The sequence below is a fragment of the Camelus dromedarius genome, chromosome 13 (genome assembly GCF_036321535.1).
Source record: "Camelus dromedarius isolate mCamDro1 chromosome 13, mCamDro1.pat, whole genome shotgun sequence".
Taxonomy (NCBI): Eukaryota; Metazoa; Chordata; class Mammalia; order Artiodactyla; family Camelidae; genus Camelus; species Camelus dromedarius.
The window spans coordinates 31,347,129-31,363,123 of NC_087448.1; the positions used below are offsets into that span (position 1 = coordinate 31,347,129).

General features: G+C 34.7%; 1 protein-coding gene across 2 annotated transcripts in view; it reads left to right on the forward strand.

Annotated features, from left to right (window-relative positions):
* KLHL1 (kelch like family member 1) overlaps nucleotides 1-15,995 on the forward strand; it is a 328,782-nt gene that overhangs the window by 291,079 nt on the left and 21,708 nt on the right. For both annotated transcript variants that reach the window (XM_010978777.3, XM_064493097.1), the window contains one exon: nucleotides 3,733-3,895. In XM_010978777.3, coding sequence (XP_010977079.1) covers nucleotides 3,733-3,895 — 163 coding nt within the window. The remainder of the gene's footprint in view (nucleotides 1-3,732; nucleotides 3,896-15,995) is intronic.

Below are 15,995 nucleotides of genomic sequence, written 5' to 3' on the forward strand. Positions count from 1 at the left end.
TTCTACATTTTGAAATCCCATCTGTCCCTTCCCACCCCCTACCCCCTTGGCAACCACAAGTTTGTATTCTATGTCTATGAGTCTGTTTCTGTTTTGTATCTATGTTTTTTTTGTTTTTGTCTTTTTTACATTCCACACATGAGCGATCTCATACGGTATTTTTCTTTCTCTTTCTAGCTTACTTCACTTAGAACGACATTCTCCAGGAACATGCATGTTGCTGCAAATGGCGTTATGTTGTTGTTTTTTATGGCTGAATAATATTCCATTGTGTAAATATACCACATCTTCTTTGTCCAGTCATCTGTTGTTGGACATTTAGGTTGTTTCCATGTAAATAGTGCTGCTATGAACATTAGGGTGCACGTATCTTTTTGCATTAGAGTTCCCTCTGGATATATGCCCAGGAGTGGGAATGTTGGATCATATGGTAAGTCTATTTTTAGTTTTTTGAGGAATCTCCATACTGTTTTCCATAATTGCTGCACCAAACTACATTCCCACCGGTAGTATAAGAGGGTTCCCTTTTCTCTACACCCTCTCCAGCATTTACTGTTCATGGACTTTTGAATGATGGCAGTTCCCCGTGTTCTTAACAACATTTGATATAAAAAAAAAAACAACTTTTAAAGTAAAAAAAAAAATTTAAGTATGGTTGTCAAAAATTTTCTCTCAAAGATGTTTTACTTTTATATCCTGATTATTCTGATTATCACTTATCTCAAGTGTTTTTATATGCTTATAGGACTATCTAGGTTAGTGACTGGGAAGTTGCACACTGGGTAATCCAGAGTGGAAAGAATGTAGGTGATGGGCACATAGTATTATTCATGTGAAAAATCTTATAAATTTTGTATTTTATATAAGCTATCCTTTATGAGTAAAACATTTGTATAAAATCAAGTAACCTAAATATGTTTTTTTAAATATCATGAGTTAAAACTTTTTATGGAGTATATAACTGAATAAATATTTATGAAAATTGATTAAAACTTGTGCAGTGATGCTCAAGAACTTATTTTCAAAGTCAATAAAATGTTCTGTCTTCCCAAATCCAATAGAAATTTGTACTTGATCAGAGATATGCAGGTAAATGTTTGACACATCCTCCTAGAAACACTCTTTATTTTTAGTTTCCAAATACCAGAAGCCTCTGGAAAACCCTCTCACCCATCTGGTCATTTCTTCTTTGTCTCATTTGTTCTTTTATCTTGTAATTGAGATTAGAGTCACTCCAAGTAAGACCTTGCTTACTGTGAATAAAATCCTTATTTCCGTTTTGCTAAATATTCATTGTCTGATATGTATAAACTCAGTGAGGGCAGGGACTTCACCTTGTTCACCTGTGTTCACACATGGATACTATACACATCAATGAATAGTAGTTGAATGAATAAATGAATGAGTGAATAAAAAAGTGTCATTTTACTTTCACATCAGTGTTGAAAGACAGTTTTCCATAGGCTTCTTGCATTTTTGCACAACTTTTGAGCAGCCCCTCCCCCAAATTATTATAACAGAAAGACTAGGAAGATAAAGATAATTCCTATCTCCCAAGTGAAAAGAAGGCATAGATAAAAGTATGAAGACAGTGTCTCCTTCAGGAGTAATGGGCATGCGAGTTCATTGCCCATCATAAATTCACTTACTTTCTTGTAGTACAAGCCACTGCATGTGCAAATTCCACCTGGCTTTTGCCAAAGTAAAAATTGTATCAGACAAACAGACAAGGAATACTTTATTCAAGGCTATTGCAAAAGGAAGAGAGGCCAGAACTGAGGTTGAACTCAACTCCACTGAAACAAGGGTGGGAGCGCTTTTAAGAGCTGGAGTGAGTGAAGGGAAATCATAGACAATCTGTTTCTTAATTGCCTTCCCTAAAGGTGAAGTAAACTTTCTATCTTCCAGACAAGAGGTAGACTTACGACTTGAAGCCAGGTGAGAAAGCTAAGCTCATATTTTACCACAGAGACTGGGAGATAAGGATGCTGTCTTTCTTGAATATTAGATTTCAAGTAGGTGGCTCCCAGGTCCTTGAGAAAGAGAGCCCTGGGTTTTAACACTGGCAAGAGGCTTTTTAAAAGACTTACATCTCAAAAGGTCAGAGAACTTGTAATTTGCAATTACAAGTTTTTTGAAGTAAATGCTCTAAGGAAAATGAGGTCAGAACCTTAGAGGCAGGAAAATCCTGTCTAAAGTTTGAGTTTCCCAGAGGCTGAGGGACGTGCTGAAGCCCTCTTTGCATCATCCTGTGGGAACTGGGGCTTGGAGATCCTGTCAAAAAAATAGGGATACTCTGACTATTGCTGTTGCTTGGAGTAATAACTACCTTTCCTCTTTGCCCCAGGAGTCTTGTGTCTTCTCTCAATATGTATGCATAGGTGGCAGTTTAACTTGTCAGCTGGCAAGTATGGTAAAATCACAGATGCTTCAGAGTTCTTAACAATCAGACGTTGAATTTTGAACTTTGAGGGAAAATTCACTGGAATTTCTCTATGATAATGAAGTAACTTCAGTGAATATCAACGTAATATTGAAATATTTAGCAGTTTTTAACATGTAAGAAAATTCACCGAATGAAGAAATTAATTTACTAGAAAAACACTGTATAAAAGTTGTATATATCTTCCCATTGATGATTCACTATTAATTTATTTTAATTGTTTGTTTAACGATTTCTGTTTATGAAATAAAAGTCATCATATTTTCTAAGCTCTAGATAAGTTTATTATGAAGTGATTGGGAGGCCAAAACATAGAGGACCCTAATTTGAAATTCAAACTGATATTACATTGCTTAATGCAGCATTGTTTAAAGTAATAAAGTACTTTAAACTGCAGTGTAGGACTATTCTTCAAAAGCGGAGACACAAGATGCATCGTCTCTGATTTTGAGATTTTGCCTCTTCATATGGACATAGACAAAGGAAATTTCTTTTCTTTCATACAGCATCTAGGTCATGATGTTACCCCAAAAAGGGAAAGGGAAGAGACCCCAGTTCTTTCCTTAACCGAAAGATAAGAATTCAAATGGGAGACAGAAGAATTGTGTAACAGCAAAAGATTTTAAAAGTTGTATTTAGCAAAGGGAAACACAATACCTCCAAGAACGGGAGGTGGGCAGATCCAGAAGAGGACGGCAGCCCTGGTCTTCGTCCGTCCCTTCTCTTACACCCTCACTTAGAGGTGGTCTCTCGACTGATTGACGGCTCTTGCCCCTGGAGTGCTTAGTCATACCTGTCCCCTTTTGTGCATGTCCTTGCCCATGATGCACACAGAAAAACCCATGGTAGGACCTAAATCGCAATGCTAATTATATTACAGTGAGCATCGGATCATGTCCAGTTAGGTCCTTGTCACTATCAAGCAGTCATGGATGTCGGGTTCTAACCAGTTTCTTGCTGGCACTCACTGAGAGGAAGCAAAGCCTCTTTATGCTGGAGGTGGGCATACTACCATCTTCTGGACCATCTCTCCCTTGCCTTGTCTGCCTGGTGCCTCCACTTATCGAACTACCTAACAGTAATATTTAGCTTTGGTTCTCTTTTTTTTTTTTTTTTTTTTTCATTTGAATGAAATGATTCAGTTAGTAGTGAACAGTGTCTGCTTCATTGGAATTGTTTCTTCACCACTAGAGCTTATTCTGAACGGTGTCATAGTTGTTACTGTTAATTTGATTTTAAACCTCAGTGTGGAATGCATCCATTCAGTTGTCACTGCCTCCATGCTTTAGGTGTGACAGTGCTGGAAGGCCCTATTTATGCCGTGGGAGGTCACGACGGCTGGAGCTACCTGAACACAGTGGAGAGGTGGGACCCTCAGAGTCAGCAGTGGACGTTTGTAGCCAGTATGTCGATTGCCCGCAGCACAGTTGGTGTGGCAGCATTGAACGGCAAGTGAGTAGACTTTTTCTCTTCCTCTAAGTTTTTCAGTGAATATTCTTTGTAAAATAATTTTTAGTAAACTGCTTTGATACAAAAGTCTTTTTAAATCTTTTGTTTTTGATGTTTCTTGAAATTTAGTCGTTATGAAGACTTGACAGATCAAGTCTGCATATTTTTCTGGTTGTCTCTTCTTATAAAATAGAAATCAAAGCTTCTTCACATTAATTGCTTGTTAGAAAGTATCCAGTATATTTCATGAGGACTATGTGAACTGAATTTCTGCATATTTATATCCTTTCTTTTAAAATAGTCTTGAGTTGCCTTCAAAGGGCTACTAAAAATTTGGTACTTAATATATAAATTTTGCATGATTATATCAGTCTCTCCACTTTCTCCCTTTTCCATTTCTATCACCCTAAATCAGAAATTTTCCAACTCAACACTGTTGATATCTTGAATCAGATAATTCTTTATTAGAGGCGGGGCTCTGTCCTGTGCATTGTACGGTGTTTAGCAGCATACGGACTTCCATCCCCTAGACGCCAGCTATATCCCCCTGCCCAATGTGATAAGCAAAAAAGTCTCCAGACATTGCTTAATATCCTCTCTGGGGTCACTATACACTCCCTCGTACTCCCATGAGAGGTTCTGCCATGAACAAAACTAATAACACCTCTGGGTGGGACAGCTGCAAAAGCTTCCAGTCTCTTTACTTCTCTTTCCACTACAGTCCACTTGCTTAACCAGTCAGCATCGCCCTGTAAATGCAAGTAATATATCAGTTCCCTTTGTGCTTAGAATACAATGCATATCTTTACTTAAAGGGACCCACTGGACCTTGTTTCTCCTTACTCTACATTTTTTCTCTATACATCAGCCAAAGTGCCTTTTTTTTATGCTTTAGATGTGGCAAGCTGTAACCCAACTCAGTTCCTTCCAATGTTCTCTTTTCTTCGTCTGAGATGCTCTTCCTACTAATCCTCATGTGCCTGGGTCTTTCTCATTGTTCAGATTTTCATCTTAAAAATGTGTCCACACAGAGAGTTATTTACTATTCATCCTATTTAAAATAGACCACCCTGCACACTCTCCCAAACTGTTAGTATTTTCTATCTTTTTTCACTAACATACATGTTCAATAAACGTTGAGATTTTATCTGCAACATTCATTATTATATCCCTGGGCATAGTATGCATTCATTATTTCTTCTGAGTAAACTTTGAAAGAAACACTCTATCCAATTTACTCTTAATAACCTTTAACAATCTAAATTTTTTCTAAATATATGTGTGAATTTATAAAGTTATTATTTAAAAATATAAACTGTCTTTCTCACTTAAATATATACTTCTTATGTTTCTAGACACTTATTTCATGAGAAATGATAGAAGAAATTATATATATGGTATCATATATATTATCTTTAAAAGTTATATTTTACTGAGCTTGTAAAATTTAGCAGAAGGCAGTTGTACATTACTTCTAATTCTATGACTATTAATAATTCATTTTGTATTATTACATCTTCCTTTGTACTATTATTATCCTCCAAATTTGGTATTTTTATGTGTTAGCATTATTACTAATTTTGTCTTTTCTTATGTTTTGTGAATGCCGTTTGGTTCTGTTTCTATTTTTAATCAGATGTGTGCATATAGTGGAGTCATGCTTGGTTTCCCTCATTAATTTGTGCTTGACTTAGCTGTATTTATTATGTCTTGAAATTCAGAATTTAACAAAAGATAGTATTAATAATTGTCTTTCTAGTTTATTCTTCTTTAACATATCAAAATTTTACTTAGTCATTCTCTTATAAATGTGCATTTTAATATTTTCCACTTCTTAGTTATTAAGAACAGTGCTGCTGTGAACAAACATCTTTACATATGTCCATTGCAAACATGTGTACACATTTTAGTTGGGTGTAGACCTGGAACTGAAATTGCTGGGTTATACAGTATTCTTGTGTTCAGCTTTAGTAGGTACTGCCCAGAAGATTCTGAAAGTGATTTTCCTACTTTATGTACACATTAACAGTGTATTAGAATTCTAGGTACTCCACTTCCTACTGACTTGGTAATGTCATCTTTCATGGTTTTTATTTATTCTGGTGAATAGCGCTATCACATTCAGTGAATGACTAATGAGATTGAGCATGTTTTTACATATTTATTAACCTTTTGTATATCCTTTTGTTGAAGTATATGTTCAAGCCTTTTTCCATTCTCTATTGAATTTTCTGCCTTTTTCATTTTGCTTCTTGGAGTTCTTCATATGCTCTGGAAATTATTTCTAGATAAATGTATCTTTCTTTATTAGTATTATATTGCTATTACTACTACTATTATTTTCCAGGAAGGGTATATTGATTATATAATTTATTAGACTTTATGTCTAAAAGGAACATTCCTGTGTCTTCACACATTTGTTTTAAATTGGTTTGAGCAATTTAATGTCACAGTCTTGTACTGTTAAAGCTAAGCACATATTTCTTAGTTTTTATCTTCTATCATTTTTTTCAAGTAGATGTGTAAATTCAGTAAGTTTTCATCTTTAATATGTTTTCCAAACTCAAACCTTAATTCTTATAGATATTTTGACTATATTTCTATCAGTTAGGGTACAGTCAAGAGACAGAAACCACACCAGCCATTTATCAGTTATTCTCAAAAACAATTATCTAATACAAAGATTTGTTACATATATATAAAATTAGTTAACCAAAAAGTCAACCAGAGAGCAGTATATCATAAATGTATCAGCTAAAGGCAGCAGCTACCACCCGCAGTGTTGGTGAACAAAAGAAGAGATTATAATTACTAAGATTTAGAAGTTAGTTGAAATCCAGACACTTGGGATTGGATCCCTGCTTAGCTGGAGCTGGTGTCTCTGACAAGAAAGAGGAGTCCCTTGGCCTGAGACCCAGATCTATGAGGAGATGGTGCCATTCTACTTGCTGATGGCTCTGAGTGACCTAAATAAGGTCGATTTTGAGAGTTTTGCAAAACACCAATTGGATGTAACCCGATTCAAGAAGTAAAGATGAGGTGAAACTCACAGCAACAGGAAATGAACCAAAAGGAGCAAGATCCTTCCTCCTCCAGTCTTTCAGTCTCCCGCTAGCACCCATTTACGTCACATCTTACAACAGGGAATCAGGCGGCAAAGCAGAAAAGTGACTTGCAGAGTTACAGGTCCTGCATCAAGAACCAGAACACAGAACAGAGACTGTGGGGCTCAGAAAATAGCATAGTAACTGTCACATTCTTCTCCAATTTCAAAATGTTTCCCAGGGTATCATCTGATAGCTACTTTTCATTATTTTAACTTAATATTTGGAGATGCATTTTAAAAATCTCAGTCATGTCTTTCTTTTACTTAGGAAAGTTTTTATCTACTGAGAATTTGTTTTTATTTACTTGTTTGATTTCTTTTCCATTATTTTAGTCCTTTGGTTTGGGGATATACATTTTAGTATGTGTTTATGTTAATGATTCTCTGTATATTTGAGCACTGATTTATTTTCCATAAACTCTCTTTCTCTTCAATAATTTTATTTCTTTTCCACTTAACTTGGGAAATTTTTTCTTCTATATTTTATATTTAATCATTGTCATTTTGTTTATGCTTTTTACTGTTCCCAGTGCAGACATAATGTTTTTTTAATTTTAATTTTCCTTACATGATATCTTTATGGACACCTACCTCTTTTTCTTATTTGTCTCATATTTATTTTATGTCAATTATGTCTTATTGTCTTATTTTAAAAATTCTTTGTATCACTAAATGTATATTTTCTTAAATTGCTTCTGAGAGCACAATTTATTTTTCTCCATAAAACACAAGCTATTAAGTAGATGCTTTCTTTGCCTGAACAGTATGTTTTTCTTATATTATGAAAGACTCTTATCCACGCTTTACTGTGCTTTGTTTTGTTTTCCTGTGTACATCTTGTGATTTGTCCTGTCACAGAGCATTTATGTCTCTTCACTTTTTTCAAGATGCTACTCTGAAATTATCTGCTAAAAGTTTAATTAATGTCACTATCTATCATTGTTTCAAAAATCTGCTAGATGAGAAAGTTGGAGCCAAAGTATGGAAAGCCAAAGCAAATTGCTCCCTCTCAATTCAGTTTCCTGTTTGTGTTTGGTAAAGCTGCTTTTCTGCCAGCATACTTTATTCATTGTTAACCTTTCCACTAGTACCAATTTCCGTATCAAATAATATTTGTTGACATTCCTGCTAGACTCCTTTTGGCTATAGCTGTTGAGAAAAATCAGAATCCTACTATCATGGCTACTTTGAAAAATCAATGTGTAAGTGTGAAAAGGAGTTACAGTTATATAACCCTATAGGTCCCATAGTGATGAAGTGCTACATAAAAAATGGTTAAGGGTGTTCTTCCAATAATTTCCTAGTTATACTGAGAACTATCAGAAGAGAGAATTGAAGCTTATTACTAATTTTCATTTTGATCTTATCTGCAAGTTATCTAAAAGAAAATTTCTTAGAATTGTTTCTATCTGAATTAGGTATATTCCATTCCCCAATTCTCTCTTAATACAAATCTTTATTCCATTGCACTTTTTAATAGCAATCATAGAAAAAAAATGTTCATTTGTGTTAATATTGCCACTTTACTCACTAGAGAATATATGATTATTAATATAATTTTTCTACCCATATTTATCTTTTCTCTTGAAAGAGGGGCCATTTTCCTTAGGTATTACAATATTTTTCTGAGCAATCACTTAATTTGGAAACTAATAGTAAAATTTCACATTCTTCTACATTGAATATTAAAAAAAATCTGTCTGCAGGCATATTTATTTATGGATAGTAAAATTACAATAATACAATTACTATTTCTCTTGAATGTTAATATTCATATTTCCTATACACAGAAGCCTAGCCATTTTTGCCTCTTTACTTTTTCTAATATTTATACATGTAACAGTCCATCTATTTGTTTAGTGACTTTTTCTTACTGCTTACACTGATGCTAATAGATTCATCTCTTGTACCCTTTAGAAAATGGGTATCTCATTGGTATAGCAAATTTGCTCAGCAGGGATGAGAAATATCTTTACCCCTTCATTATTGTATTCACTTGTTACATTTTTCTGTAATGTGAACACACATGCAACACACACACATGTTATTTTAAAGTTTTAATATGTTACTTACTCTAGGTTTTTTCTGTAGTTTTGATTATAGCTTTGTGATCCTTCCTTAATACTTTACTGTGAAATATCTTTATATGTGTGTATGTTGTTATAAATCTCCAAACTTAATAAAAAATGGAATAAAAATTTAATAAATAAAATAGTAGACAATGTTGTAGCAAATTTTCATGTTGTTATAACTGAGTTCTAACAATCTCAATTTCTTCCTTCTTAAATTAGCTATACATGGAATTCATTATTTGTGTTTTTTTGTTGTCCTTGTATTTTCTGGTCAGCTAGGATATTTACTATCTAAAAAAATTCTGTTTTACTCTAACACCATTCTTCATATCAAATATCAGAGTGAGATTATTTAAAGATTTTATTCTTGAAATTGTTTACATTTTAATTAAGTACATGTTCCTAAATTTTTAATTGCATTTTATGAAAATGTTTCAACTGATACTGTTTTTACTTCAAATAATCTTTCTCCTTTAAATCAAAATAGTACAGGTCTCATTTGGGCTGTTTCTTAATTCCGCTGAGTGTGATTTAATGTCCTCAAAATTCTGTGCTTTAATGACTGTCTATTAATGTCTGATTGCTTTTCCTGTTTTACTCAGAGAAACATCATCACTAGAAAGTGACCTTTCACTTCAAACTCATATCAGAAAATTGTTCCAACATCACCCTTTGACAGTTATTTATTTTTCCCCTCACCTTAACTGACATGACTTATTTTCCGCTTGTTTTATTTTCACATCTCACTAACTTGTCATTCTAACCTGACTGTTGCTTCTCTGAATATTATTTTGAATCATGTTCCCAATTAAGACTGATAAAAGCCAGTGAAAAGCCCTCTTGAGTTTTGATTACTCATGATATCATTTGGGGTATAGTCGATTTACAATGCTGTGTTAATTTCTGGTGTACAGCATAGTGATTCAATTATTTATATATATATACACACATATACATACATACATACATATATATATATATATATATATATATTCCTTTTCATATTCCTTTTCATTATAGGCTATTACAAGTTATTGAACATAGTCCCCTTTAATCTTAATCCTTCCATTTTTCCTTGCCAATTCCCATCCTATACCTATTACAATTCTGCATTTCTTTCTTTTGCTATGTCTTATTTATCTATTAACATAATATAAGCTCTCTGAAGGCAGAATTGATTAATTTTCTTTGGTATTTCATCATGGCAAGTACATACTTGTAACCTCCCCCCTTGAAGCCTGTCTTTCTATCCAGTCTTTTGGGGCCACTCTTTTTCATTATGCTCCAGCTAAATGTAACTTTTCTTTTTTTTGTTTGCATTTCACCCTCAAGAACTTGACCTGGCTTGTTCCTTCTCATTGCAATGCTTCCTCACTTTCTGCAAATCTGATAAATCCATCAAGTACCAGTTTAGAAATCATTTCTTCCAGAAGACAAATCACAAACCTCCTAAGCCTATTAGCAGCCCTCAGTGAGACTCAGCAAACAAGTGGTTTTTAAAAATGTGTAAATCTAAGATAATATAATTTTAATACAAAATTTTTTATCATACAAAAGTTTATACAATTTGGGGTTCCATTAAAGCCATAAAACAATGTCTTGTGTTTCCACAACAAATGATATAGTCCCCTGTGCTAAACAGTACAACCTTGTTGTTTATTTAGTTTATATATAGTAGTTAGTATATAGTAGTTAGTATCTACAAATCTCGAACTCCCAATTTACCCCTCCCTGCCCCCTTCTCCCTAGTAATCATGTTTGTTTTCTATGTTTGTGAGTATGTTTCTGTTTTGTAACATAAGTTCATGTGTGTACTTTTTTTTTTAAGATTCCACATATGAGAGATATCGTATAATATTTTTCTTTCTCTTTCTGGCTTACTTCACTTAGTATGACTGGGAATCCTCCTACACTGTTGGTGGGAATGTAGTTTGGTGCAGCCATTATGAAAAACAGTATGGCGATTACTTAAAAATCTGAAAATAGACTTGCCCTATGATCTAGCAGTCCTGCTCTAGATCATGTGTCCAGAGGAAATGCTAATTCAAAAAGATACGTGCACCCCAATGTTCTTAGCAGCACTATTTACAATAGCCAAGACATGGAAGTGACCTAAATATCCTTCTACAGATAATTGGATAAAGAAGTTGTGATATATTTATACAGTGGAGTAACACTCAGCCATTTTTTGAATAACTTGTGACTGTCTGCTGTCCACTTAGTTTCTCGTCCCAGATTTTAATCTAATCTTTGGATATAACTGAAAACTCTCTAGAGTGATATCTTAACACAGTCCTAGTTCTCTGTGTGTGTTAAGTTCCATGTGGCAAGATCAGTACTAACTGGATTGTTTATTGTACATGGAAACAAGAGTGTAAGAAAGCGTTAAAAATATGTTAAGACTTTTACTTAATACCTTTTATCTAAATAAAACCTAAATTAGATAATTTATAATATTTCCATTATCCAAAGCCTAGTTTAACCTGTACCTTTTATGTGAACCCTTTTAAAATTCACCTATTTAAAATTAATCTTTCCCTCCTTGTGTTCCCAAGACACAGGATTCATATTTTTCTCTGCAATTTGTCAATATCTTATTTCAGTGGAACTTAAACAGGTGCCTTTCTTTGACAATTTCCATTGATAAACCATGCTTTTTCAATAATTGGAAACCAATACTTCATTCTTTTAAAAAAATTACAAGTATATACTTGCCATGATGAAATATCAAAGAAAATAAATCAATTCTGCCTTCAGAGAGCTTATATTATGTTAATAGACAAATAAGACATAGCAAAAGAAAGAAATGCAGAATTGTAATAGGTATAGGATGGGAATTGTCAAGGAAAAATGGAAGATTAAGATTAAAGTGACCATTTCTAACTGATTTTGTGAATTATTGAATTCTACCAAGTTTTGGTATGTGGTTCGTTGACCTATGTTAACCTGTGTTAATTAAATTATAATTGTCAGGGAATTTTTTATTTAGGAAATATAGGAACTTTCTAATAAATAAAGGCAATTAGGTTCTATCAGCCATATGTTATAATGACACCAAAGTCTGTTTTGTTCGGGGGAGCAAAATATTCTGCAACTGAGGTTGTCTTTGCCAATAGTTTAAACATAGATTCACTGTAGGAATTTCACAAACCAATAACATATAGGGTCATGTCTCTTTAATAAGTCAATAAGGAAATTACATGCTCCAAACCCATGATAGATTAAATATACTATTGTTCCAGGAAAGGAGAGAAGATAGAAATAAAGTACAAATTTAATTGAAGTGTACCTTTCCTACAAGTTTTGTTTTCTGGACGAGGTGGTTTTGCCAACCAAGAACTGATGCTCAGCTGCCAGGGCAAAAATAAAAGTCCCTGTTGCTAAAGCACGTTGCTAGGGAGTGATGGTGCTGGTGTCGACAGGCAGGCTAATAATCTTCACGGACTCAATGACACAGTTTGTCACAGCTGCTGAAAAAGGAGTCATCTTTACCATGGCAGAAACTGATGTCCCACGGTCTTTGGAGAGATAGATCAGCAAAGGGTAGGTTCGTACAGATGAAATTCTCGGGTAGCCCTCACAAACGCTGTACTTATGGCCTAAAAGTCCCCTTTGCCATAGTTGCTTCTCAGCATGTTTTTATTGATAAGCCCCCACCTGGGGCCCCTCAGCAGCTGGGCTACCAAGTGCTTATCAGTGGACAGCAGATGAGATGATAACATCCTGACAAACTCACTCTATTCTTGTATCAAAGCAGCTTTACTTCTAGAAACAACTTCATTTTTTTGTCATTAACAAGCAGATTTGAAATCGTATCAAAACAATTCAGTACAAAGTCTCAGACTGAGTTTACCACATGTGCCAACATTTCTTAGTAAGCAGGAGCCTGTTGGGTGAGCTTACTGAAACCCAACTCATTGTACTGTCAGGAATTCAGCAAGTACCTCTCATGGAAAGACTCACTGAGAGGCACATGCAGGAGTATTCAGACAGTAGGATCAACAAGACTCATCATCGGATCAGATTAAAGAATTCTCCATCAATTGGGAAACAAAGGATCAGCATTCTGGGTCTAGAGAGTTGCTTCAAGGATGTCATACTGCACTTTCTGTAGCTATCCTTAAGTTATAGACTACTGATAAAGCATACCACACATTTAACTAGGATAAAGATGATAAATAACATTACATTTCTGGGGGAAGGACAAGGTGGGATCATAAAAGATTTTCTAGTAGAGACACACCTGACTTAATGGGAGATCAATGAGAAGTAACCCAGCCTACATCATAACAGGGTGGCTAGAACAGAATGCAAAATGGTACACAGGGCCGGAAAAGACCTAGTCTTGTGGCAGAAATGTCTAATTCCCTCTTAATACTCATTCACTCCTTTTTTAATGACAATATAAACACCAGTTGTTAGCTAGGCAAGTGGAATAAAGACAACAATTTCCAGCATCTTATCACCTAGGTATCACCATGTAATTAAGTTCTGGCCAGTGGGACATGAGATGTGAGTTAAAAGACAGATTCTTAAAGGGAAAGGATGTGCTCCTTCTTCCACTTTTCCTCCCTCCTTCTGTTTGAGCTGTGGTTGTGATAGCTGGGATTCCACCATCAGGACAGGAGGGTTTGTAGATAATTCTCCATGGGGTTTCACATTACCACACGTTTTCCAAGTGAAAAGTACTGGCCACTTTTTTTTTTCCCACACTATCTTTTCAAGGATATTTGTAAATCGAACAGCTTTGGAAGATAGAGATAGTGTGTTTCTTTGGGGCAGAGAGCAGCTCTATACATTGATTAGAATAGTAGAGATAGTATCTCCCTTCAGAGCAATGATTGGGCAGGTTTGCTGGCAGTCCCTTTAAGGGCTAGCAGTTCCTAAACTCCGGGATTTGGGGAACAAGGAGAACCAATGTGAATGTGGTGCTCATTGCGCCGAGTGTGCTGTGAGAAAGTCATTTCTCTCTAATTCAGGAGTCTTGTGTCTTCTACCAGCATCTACGAGAATGTGACAGGCTCGTTTGTTAGCTTTCAGTTAAGGTACAATTTCAGGCTCTTTGCAGTTCTTGATAAAAGGTCTTACCCAACAGATGATAGGTCAAAAGTGGGAAGCAGCCTGGGTCTACCCGCAAAGCTACTTTACTTCAGCCATACCTCAACTAATACAGAATTTATTTCCTCCAATTCCTATATTGTATCTACAGGCATACCTCAAAGACATTGCAGGTTTGATTCCAGACCACCACAATAAAGTGTATGTTGCACAATAAAGCGTATATTGCAATAAAGGAAATCACACACATTTTTTTGGTTTCCCAGTCCATATAAAAGTAATGTTTACACTATACTGCAGTTTATTGTGTGCAATAGCATTATGTCTAAAGAAACAATCTATATACCTTAATTAAAAAATACTTTATTGCTAAAAAATGCTAACCATCCTCTGACAATGCAGATTTACCACAACCTTCAATCTGTTAAAAAAAAAAAAGCAATATCTGCAAAATGCAATAAGGTGAAGCACACTAAAATGCAATAAATACATAAATTCATGCATAAATTAAATGAGGTATGGGACCTGCACTAGAATATAAACTATGTGACGCTAACTTAGCTGGGCACCTGGCATCTCCATCTCAAAACACAAAGACCTGGTTGCTGAACTTTTTAAGTAAAATTTGTCTATAAGCTGAATAAACATGTAAGTTAGAGAAAGTAGGAGGGAAGACTCAAATTCATTCTCAGCAAAATTTTAGAAGAGTTTACTTAAGTCAGGGGTATCTCTGATCTCTTGCCAGTTTTTCGCATGCCTGGGATATATATACTGGTCAATGTTCACAGCAAACTGATCTTTGACACTGATGTCTCCTAAGAATTGTATTTTTCTGTCCTCTTCTCATTGCCTCTGAATGAAATCCCAACTTCATAGCGTGGCATACAATCCCTTTCATTTTTAGTCCAACCTTTTCATCCTACGAGCTATATCTTCTTTTCCCTCTTTCACCACCACCCATTCCATCACATTGACATACCTGCCACTCTCTATTTGTCACCCGCTGTGACCTTTCACGCCCCTTGTCTTCACACATAACACTTTCCCTGTATGTAACGCTTTCCCCTATTTCATCTTACAAATTCCTACTCATCTTTCAACTCTAAGTGAAAATGTCATGTTTCCTTTCTCTCAATGAAACTGTCAGCTGTCACTTCTTATGTTATCAGTGCATTTACTTCTAGCATCAGATTCTCCTCTGCTTTTCAGAATCTCAACATCTAATCTGTCTTTGCAGCAAAGCAAAGCAGGGAACCAGTCTAAGCTATGAGTAGATAGATTGTGAGGGGACATCTGAATAACTGTCCTTGGATAATTGTCCATGGTGTTTTGCGTGTATGTGGTAGCATTTATTCTAACTGCAAAATCTTTGCAAGTATCGAAATATATTTGTTGGTTTGAATAATGGTTCCATAAAAAAGTTCAAAAGGACACTATTATCTCCTTTACACAGATACAATTTTCTCATTTCCTTTTCAAAGCTTTTTTTTTGAGGAAAAATGTAATGTATTTACTCTTTCCAACTAATTTTGCCCGAGTATTAATAATGTATATTATGCTATCAAAAATGTAGTAATTTTATTGTTAATCTATCGATTATATAATCCTATGAAGAACATTAAAAGGGATATCTATCAAATGAAATAAAACACTGATAACCTAATTTAAAATAAAACAATAGCTACCATATACCAAGTGTTTATTTTACAAAAGAAACTGTTGGGTAAATTTGTCATTTTAATCAACTTATTAAATACGTTTCTTTTGTATAAACTCTTGTGTTACTGAGTTTTATTAAGGGAGGGTTCACACAAAAGAGACTGAATGAATTGTGGTTTATAATATATGTAATTATATTAAGAAGTCA